General features: G+C 19.1%; 3 protein-coding genes across 3 annotated transcripts; 2 read left to right on the forward strand and 1 right to left on the reverse strand.

The window, feature by feature from the left end:
- Nucleotides 1-560: 560 nt before the first annotated feature.
- On the forward strand, nt 561-5,540 carry PRSY57_1323600 (hypothetical protein; the record flags this gene model as incomplete). The annotated part of the gene is made up of 2 exons (XM_012909172.2): nt 561-682; nt 848-5,540. The coding sequence occupies 2 exons, from the start codon at nt 561-563 to the stop codon at nt 5,538-5,540; spliced, it is 4,815 nt and encodes a 1,604-aa protein (XP_012764626.2).
- Nucleotides 5,541-6,751: 1,211 nt separating this feature from the next.
- On the forward strand, nt 6,752-7,517 carry PRSY57_1323700 (SNARE protein, putative; the record flags this gene model as incomplete). Its single annotated transcript, XM_012909173.1, has 2 exons — nt 6,752-7,377; nt 7,478-7,517. The coding sequence occupies 2 exons, from the start codon at nt 6,752-6,754 to the stop codon at nt 7,515-7,517; spliced, it is 666 nt and encodes a 221-aa protein (XP_012764627.1).
- A 906-nt stretch (nt 7,518-8,423) lies between these two features.
- PRSY57_1323800 (dihydrofolate synthase/folylpolyglutamate synthase) lies at nt 8,424-10,377 on the reverse strand (the record flags this gene model as incomplete). The annotated part of the gene is made up of 4 exons (XM_012909174.2): nt 8,424-8,467; nt 8,602-8,724; nt 8,852-9,050; nt 9,175-10,377. The coding sequence occupies 4 exons, from the start codon at nt 10,375-10,377 to the stop codon at nt 8,424-8,426; spliced, it is 1,569 nt and encodes a 522-aa protein (XP_012764628.1).
- Nucleotides 10,378-10,540: the final 163 nt, after the last annotated feature.

Genomic DNA, 10,540 nt, shown 5'->3' on the forward strand with positions numbered 1-10,540 from the left:
TTCTTTTAATAATATATTGAAATATAAAGGAATATTTTTATGTGCTTCAATTTTTTTTTTTTTTTTTTTGTGTAACAAAAGTAGACGTAAAAATAAATATATAGATAAAAAGAAAAATACATTATAATATAATATGCCCTGTGATAAATATAATATATTTTTTTTTTATATGTATATTTTTTTTTTAATTTCTTTGCCTTAAGAAGGGAATTAATAAAATAGAAAGAAATAATATATATATTATATATATAAAGAAAAAAAAAAAATTACAGATATAAATACATCAATTGCTTTGTATTAATTTTGATATTATAATATTAACTAATTTGATTTAATTTGATTTAATTTGATTTAATTTGATTTAATTTGATTTAATTTGATTTAATTTGATTTAATTTGATTTAATTTGATTTATTTTATTTTATTTTATTTTTGTTTTATGTGAAATATTAATTTCCTCATTTCAGGAAAGGAAAATCATATAATAGAAAGGATGTCACAAAAAAAAAAAAAAAATAAAAAATAATAAATAAAAAATAAAAAGATAAAAAGAAAACAAGATGAATGAATATGTAAAATATACAACTGGCTTTTATGTTTTTGACCTATATAAATATGATACTAGTGAGGAATTTTTAAAAAGTTTACAATTAATAACACATGAAGATATAATAATTATAAGGTAACACCAAAATGTATATACATATATATATATATATATATATATATATATATATATATATATTTATTTATTTATTTATTTATTTATTCATTCATTCATTCATTCATTATGTGACATATAAAAAATGTGCACCTTAACATATATACATAATAACCTTTATTATAGTTTACAAAACGTTGCTGACCAAAACATTAGAGAGACCTATGAAAGTATTATTAATAAACAATGTAACCAGAACAAGGAATATGTGTTTCTACATTTAGATTACAAGTTAGAAAAGGATCTCTTTCTTCTTATGATTAAAAGAGGATTACATACTTATGTTGAAGATGTCTATTATAAAATCATAAAGATATCTACTAAAAATATGTTTGGAAAAATATATAAAAAAGTGATGAAATATTACTTTATCGATTATATACAAAAAGTAATAAATACAAATAATCATTCTATACAAATAAAATGTAATAAAAGAATTGATGGTAATAATAATGTGTCAAGCTATTTTGGAAATGAGGAAAAGAGAAAAGAATTTCATATAACCTTACGTAAAGATATGTTATTATATCAAATGGATCATAGGAAATATTTCAACTATTTAAATAAATGTTTTCAACATGGAAAAGATATAAACCTAAAAAATGATGTAAATATAAAAAATAAAAATCTGAATAAAAAATTCAATCATTCTTTCTCGCATCAATATAACATGAACCAGTATGAAATTTTCAAAAAAAAGAATAATTTAAATTATGAAAAGAAAAAAAAAAAAATACAAATGAAGGGTAGATATTCTCATGATAACACATTTAATAATAATTTTACTTATCATTATAATAGCGACACAATTCTGGTAGGAAACAGAAAGGAGAGATATGCTATTAATCATAACATATGTAATATGAAGAATAAAAAAGAAATCTATACACATAATAGTAATAATATATGTGATAATAATAATAATAATATATGTGATCATAATAATAATAATATATGTGATAATATTAAAAAATATGATCGTAATATTTTACACTGCATAACCCTTATGATTAATAATATTCGCTTTTGTATTTGTTTTTCTAATTTTGATATATACAAATATATTCAAACAAAAAGTTATTATCAATATATATTTTACAAAGAAAGAGAAAGAAAAAATAATTTGTATAAAGATAAAGAAAACAATCCCTTTTATATTAATTACATGAATTACAATTTAAATTTGTACAACATTTTTTGTAAACAATTATATAATCTTTTTATGAATAAAATAATTTTTGAGACGAAAAAAGAAGATATGTATTTATTTAGTATGGATATAATTATCTTCATTGGATTTGATAAATTAGTTTTATGTAATATAAATGAAAATATGAAACCAGTAAAAAACAAAAGTAAATATAATAACATAAAAAATAAATATGAATACATATCTAATAATTCTCTATTCCTCGATAAAAACATTATAATCTTTAATAAAAATACACACCATTTTTTAATACAGAAATATTATAAAACATTAACAAGGGAAAAGAAATTAAACCTTATACCTATAGGAATGAAATCGATGTGTGATTTATATACATTAATTAAGATAAATATAATCGATGACTTTTTTTTATATCATAAATATAATAAACAGGAACAACATTATTCGTTCATAAATCATCTAAAATCAAAAATAAAAAAAAATAAAAAAAAAAATATTACCATAAGTGTAGAACCAAATATTATAAATCTTAATGTTATTAATACATATGAAATTTATCATACCTCTTTTGAAATATGTTATGATTATAAAGAGATAGAAGAACATAATATATATACATATGAAAACTCTCATCATAATAATAACAATGCTCAACTTATTTCATCTCCATTTTTTTTCAATAATAATCATAATACATTGTTATGTGATAAAAAATATTATGAAGAAGAAAAGGAAGAGCCTTATTCATCAGACGGAAAGGATAATGTTTGTTGTGTCATCATCGGGGGAAATAAAAAGGACAAAAAATTTGATGAAGGGGAGAATAAAACATTTGATAAAAAGGAAAAAAAATTTGATAAAAAGGACAAAAAATTTGATAAAAAGGACAAAAAATTTGATGTACCACACGATTACAAAAGAATACATGATCCTATAGGGGAACATAGAAATGATGAAATTGTAGAAAACAACAAAAATCATGTAACAAATATTTCATCTAATTATTTGACAAAACAAGGTAAAAAATACAACTACCTATTCCATCTTCTACATATGAGTACTAGAAAAAAAAAAAAAAAAAAAAAATATATATATGGGACAAATATCTTAAAGGGAAAAGAAAAAATACATAATGATTTTAACAAAAAACATATATATCACATCCAAGAAAATTTTGATTGTAATGGTTCAACACATTTGAATTATATGAGTGATGATTATAATAAAAGGGAATATTATAGAGAAACATATTATAAACATCATAATATACTTGAAGAAATAAAAAAAGAAAATATATCAAAAGATGATATATATATTAATAAAAAAACTACAGATATAAATGATGATGATTTATATTTCTCAGTATTATGTTTTGATGCTCAAACAAAATCAACTATGCCGATTAATTTATATTCTTTTCTTCACTTGAAAAAAAATACTATCTTTAAATATTTAGAAGAAAATATACGCTTTAAGGAACAAGCGAAAGATGTAAATTGTAAAGGGTGTATGGTAATAAATAATAATGATAATATGAAAAGGAATAATAATAACAATAATAATGATAATAATAATGATAATAATGATATTAATGATAACAATAATGATAACAATAATAATAATAATAATAATAATAATAATAATAATAATGTCATAATTAATCATAATGGTTATATGAGAAGCATACAAAATGTCAAGAATATGAAAAAAAAGAGAAAGAAAAAAATACAGAATAATAAAAATACATACACCTTTGCTACAGCGAGATATATTTATTTACAACCATATACCGGTATTATTAAAAAGAATACTAGAAAAAAAATAGACTTAAATATTTTTATTGAACATATTTTAAAATCACAGATAATTAAAGATTCATTTGTATTAATTATTAGAATACATAACTTTGATAAGGATATTTTTTTAACCGTCAAGTGTCTTATACAAAATAATATAATTACTTCTCTTATACATGATAATTTAAGTCTTTTAAAAAACAAAAAATATATACAAAATAGGGATATACATACAGCGGACATGTGTTTCTCTGATTTGGATAATATGAAAAATAAGAAAACTATAAAAAAGAAATACAAAATAAAGAAAAATAAAATTAATTATAGCTTTCACCATATGACGAATATGAGTTTATTAAGATATAGATCTAATAAAAAAATAATAAGATTCCGAAAAAATCAAACAGAAAATAAGATGGACAATATCATTATGCTACATAAAATGGATGTAACAAATAATATATCACATAATGTGAATAAGAAAACGCCATGTCAAATACAAAATTATTCCTTAAAAAATTATTGTAATAGTATATTAAAAAGTATAATAAATAATAAGAATACGTTTAAATATCATATTAAAAAGAAAAAGAGAGGTTCTTATTTTTTATCCAGAAATTTTACCAAATTTTTATTTTTCTTATTCTTTTATATAGATAAAAAACAAAAAATATTATTTTACAATACAACAAATGAAGAAATAATTCATGACCTTTTGTATTTCTTTAACTTAAGTAATATGAATTATTATCATTTACTTTATTCATTTCATTATATATTTCAAACCTCCAAGGGGAACCCTGATATGTGTGAATATAATTATTACTCTAAAAAGAGGTTCTTCGATATGGTTAAACGGTATATAAGAAGGAATAGGAAAGATGATATTAACAGTGAACATGATCAAAGGGATGGTAGCAAAAATAAAGTTGAAATGAAGAAATGGTTCTACAGCAGGGCTAATAATAATAACAATAATAATGATAATAATAATAATAACAATAATTATGATAATAATAATAATAATAATAATTATGATAATAATAATAATAAGAAGAAGAACAATAATTATGATAATAATAATAATAAGAACAATTATGATAATAATAATAAGAACAATAATTGTGATAATAATAGTAACCCTTGTTATGATAATGCCTTCTTTATTCATGATAAAGAAAGAGATATGAAACATTTACATAACGATTCCACTGTTATATATAATATTACTTATTTAATAAGAAAGATAGAAAAGAATGAAAAAATTCAAAACGATATATCCATCATATCCTTATTGTTTTTATGTGAACAATTTTTTTATATTATAAATACAAATATAATAACATCCCAATATCTTAGTTATATAAAAAATATTTATAATAATATGAATATTAAGAAAAAGAAAAAAATGTATTTAATCTTTTTGATTTTGGTAAAAAATTCTTTTACATGTATATATTATAAAAATATTTTTTTGGTATTTATATCATTTATAAAGAAGATATTTATTTATTTCCTACAATTAAATATTCAACATTTTTATGTAACGGTTATGAGACAGAATGATCTTACGAAAAATAAAAATAAGAAAAAAATAAAAAATGATGACAAAATAATTGATGATAATATATACATCAACACATTTAAAGAGAACAATTACCAACATCCAATAAATTATATGCAAGCATATTATCCAAAGAATAACAAATTAAAATATTATTTTGATTTATTTCTTGATTCTTTTAATTTTTTTCATAATGCTTTTCTAATTTATGTTTCCTCATTTATATTTAGTTTTCTTGATATTCAAATAGCGATCGATTTAACGCATTACATTCTTTTTTATTTATAAAAAAGATAACATTCATCCTAGGAATAAAAACACTATTTTTTTTAATATATATATATATATAAAATATATATATAATGTATATTTTTTTTAATTATTTTTTTCATTTCTCCTTTAATTTTTTTGGTATTCATTATATATATATATATATATATATATATATTTATTTATTTATTTATTTTTATTTTATTTTATTTTATTTTTTTTCCCTGTTTAATAAAATTATAACGCTTTAAAATAATTTATCATTATATATATATTTGAAGGATAGTTCTATTTTTGTTTGTCGTTGTGTGCAACATTATTTTTTTTTATAACTTAGCATGAATATAAGAAATGATGAAATATAAAATATCTCTGAAATAATTCAAAATGAGTATGCCATATATATATATATATATATATATATATTATATATTTATATTTTTTATTTTAAAAATATTATATTTTAAAGCATATATTATTTTAATATATGACATATTACAATTTTTATGAGTGTATATCTTTTAAAAAAACAATATCTATTTATATGTATTTATAAAAGTAAAAAAAAAAAAAAAATGTAATAAAAATGAAAAAAAAATAAAATATATATAAATAATATATTTTTATGCGTATAAAAAAAATATATATTATTAATATATATATATATTATTTTTTATTATTTTTTTTTTTTTATGTATTATTTATTGTGTTTCATTGCATATATATAAAATAATAACTAAAAATCATATTTTTTTTTTTTATATTTTTTTTATATTATTATTAAAAATTATAATTATATTATTATATATTTTAGATTGAATATTTTTATCCTTTTATAAATTTTATATATATATATATATTATATATATATATTGAATGTTAAAAAAAAAAAAATAATAATATAATAAAAAATATATATTTAAAAAAACATATTTTTATATGTTATAAATGAATTAGTAGACTTTAATTTTTTTTTATTTTTTAATTAAACTTAAACGTTCCCTTATAAAATATATATATTATATTATATATATATATATATATATATATATATATATATATATTTATATATAACCACGTGTCATTAGAAAAAAAAAATTATTAAATCAATAAATTAATATATATATATATATATATAATATATATTTATTTATTTATTAATTTATAATAATATTGTTTTACAAAATAATATTAGAAATATAACATTTTGAATATTTCATTTTTTTAAAATGAGTGATTTTTCAAGGGATATGTCAAATAATGAAAATTCAAAAAAAATCGCATTGTATTCTATATTAATATACAAATATGAATCATCTAATCAACCAATTTTTTTAACATCGGCACTAGATTTATCTTCATTTCCTTTTTTTCATAGATCTTCATTAAAAGAACATATATATTTTCATGCACGTCTTGTATGTGGAAGGACACAAAAAGGTACACGTGAAGTTATAGAACTCGAATCTGGTATAGGTCATTTACATATTTATACAAATAAAGAAAATAATATTAGTGTCTTAGTACTTTCAACTTCGTCTTATCCATTAAGAATTGCTTTTTCTCTAATCGATTTAACACATAAATTATTTGCTCAAAAATGTAGAGGTATGTATGAACAAGTTCGTCAAGATTTAAAAGAAGGTATGCTTATTCAAAATGAACTTAACGATTTATTAAAAAAATATCAAAACCCTTCAGAGGCTGATAAATTATCAAGAGTTCAAAAAGATCTAGACGAAGTTAAAGATGTTATGTTAAAAAATATTGAGGACCTTTTACAAAGAGGAGAAAAGTTAGATGACCTCATGAAGAAAAGTCAGGACCTTTCCAATTCCTCCTACCAATTTTATAGGTAATATTAAAGAAATAAAAATAAATATGTATAAATGTATATATATATATATATATATATATATATATATGTGTATGTATGTTCATATTTTTCTTTATAGACAAGCCAAAAAAAATAACCAGTGTTGTAGCTTATACTGAAATCATCCATTTTATTAATCACACGAAGGGAAACAAAAAATATTATTAACATATATATATATATCAAAAATATGTACATAAAAATATATATTATATATATGTGGAAATTACAACCTTTTTTTTTTTTTTTTTTTAATATACTTTCATTTCCCTAATAAAAGTCATGTGCAAAAAAAAAAAAAAAAGAAGAAGTAAATAAATAAATAAATATATATATATATATATATATATATATATAATCACATATATGTATAATATTTAATAAATTGTTTTCTATCATTTGTGCAATAATAATTAAATGAAATAAAAATTAAATGCATAAAAAGAATACATAAATAAATGCAAATATATATATATATTATATATATATATATTATGTCTTATCCCGTATCACACTCTTTTTTTTTTTTTTTTTTTTTTAAACCTTAAAAAGTGAATATATTATATCCATTCGTAACATGTTTATTTAATCTACATAAATATATATTATATATCCTTTTTATAACCCTTTATATATATATATATATATATATATTTTTTTTTTTTTTTTTTTGTTATCATATTTTTTTTTAAATGTAATAATATATTTTTATTTCTTCAATTTTTATGATGTGTTACCTTATGAAAATGATATATTTTTTTTGAAAATATATATAAATATATATATATACATAAATACATATATTTGTTTTTATTTTTTTTATTTGTATAAAACCATCTTTTAAAAATAAAAAAAAAAAAAAGGACCTTTTAATTCATTTTTGTTACAAATACAACATTCGGTATATATCATACATAAAAAAAATAAATAAAATTAAATTAAAAAATAAATTATAATCTCAAAAAATAGACATAAAATTTTTATGTTTTTTTTTTTTTTTTTTTTTTTTTTTCTGTTTATGAGTTTTAAACAAGAGATGGTTCATTCATAAAAATGGTATCTTGCATATCTACATAAAAAAAGGAAAGGAATATACACACATATATATGTATATATATATATATATATATATATATATATATATGTTCATAAACATTTTAATTTATTTATCGATTTTATTTTATCCTTCTTTTTTGTACTTACCCGAGTGAATATCAAAAACGTTTAAAACCTCATCAAACACGAAGAACGTTCCACATACTAATAATATACTATTGTCTTTGCAACATTCAAGAAATGCATTTTTGATTATTAATGGTATGCATCCTTTAAAAGAAATAAACAAAAAGGAAATGAATAAATATAAACATATGCTACTTATGTACACACATATATATATAAAGAAAATTATTGAATATATGTATATCGTTTCATTTTTTTTTCTCATTTTTACCTCTTTTGTATAATTTAAGTGCATCTTCTTCATTAATATTTCCTTGTTTCTCATGAGCTAACCATTTACCAACCTTTTTAGAGCTATTTAATATGAGCTCTTTTATTTCATTTTTTATTTCTTCTTCATTATTTAACATCTCAACGATTTCCTCAAAGTCGTATGTCCTTTCATTTAATGATGGAAGGTAAAATATATCCTGTACAAAAAAAAAAAAAAAAAAAAAAAAAAAAAAAAATATATATATATATATATATATATATATACATACATACATATATACGTTGACATATACATACATATAAACATATTTCTGTTCATACCTTTAAGGTGTCGCTAAATTGAGCTATGAACGGATGGAATACACTCAAGTTTCTCGGCTTTGTTATAGATATACATACCCTTATATTTTGTCCCTTATGAAAATAATTAATATCGGTACACAATCTATCTATTGCAGTTTCATTGTGACCTACATCTAAAATAACAGCTAGAGGGTATTGTACACTGTGTTCTAAGTTATCTGGTGAAAATTTTTTCTTTATATGTTGTATTTGCTCGGTAGCTAAATATTGAATTCTTAACGGTGGTTTAATTGGTATAATGGACTTTAAAAAGTAATCTATACTTATATTTAATATTTCTAAAGTGCGCAATGCTATTCTTGAATTTTCTTCATTATATCTTTCTCCTCTTGGTTCAGGTACTACAGTATGTATAGTACAATTTAATTCTTTTGCCTTATCAAAAACATTTTTATATATAGCTACTGATGGTCCTATTACAACGTTAGCATCTTTTTTAAAAATTCCAATTTTTTCATTACATATAATAGGCAAATTATCACCTAATATATTTAAATGATCATATCCTATGGAAGTAATTACAATAACTTCTGGTTTGGTTAATATATTAGTTGCATCTAAGCGCCCTCCAATTCCTGTTTCTATTATAGCATAATCTACCTTCTTATTTAAAAAATGTAAAAATGCAACTAATGTAATTATTTCAAAAAAAGATGGATTTATATATAATTTTTTGGCTTTATTTAATACTTCGTTTACTAAATGTATTAACTCTTTTTCACTTATTGGTTCATCGTTTACTATAATTCTTTCTCTTAAAGAAAATATATGAGGTGAAGAAAAAAGACCCACCTTATATTTTTTTATTTTAAGACATGTATATATTTTATAGCATACAGATCCTTTCCCATTTGTCCCTGCAATATGAATAGTTTTATATTTATCACAAGGGTGACCAAAAGATTCGTTCAATTTTTTTGGGTTATCAAGTCCTAATTTTAGGGCATGTGTTTTATATAATAATTCTAAGCACTCACTGTAGGATTTTATTTCTTCATATTTTTTTTCCTCATTATTTATTTTATGTAATATATCAATCATATCATGCTCATCATTTTTATCAATAAAATTATTTATATTATTTTTATCATAATTTCCACTTTTATCATTCATATAGTTTATATCATTTTTGTTACTTTTATCATTTCGATTTTTTTCCATTTTGTTCTTTTTTAATTAAAATTATGAACTGTTCAGGTAAATATTGTGCTACCTCTTAAAAAAAAAAAAAAAAATTGTTTATAATGTAAAAGCATTATATGTTGCCCTAAGTTGTTTTCTTTTTTTTTTTCAATATATTTATAAATATATTGTAATTTTTTTT

This window comes from Plasmodium reichenowi, chromosome 13 (assembly GCF_001601855.1).
Source record: "Plasmodium reichenowi strain SY57 chromosome 13, whole genome shotgun sequence".
Classification (NCBI taxonomy): domain Eukaryota; phylum Apicomplexa; class Aconoidasida; order Haemosporida; family Plasmodiidae; genus Plasmodium; species Plasmodium reichenowi.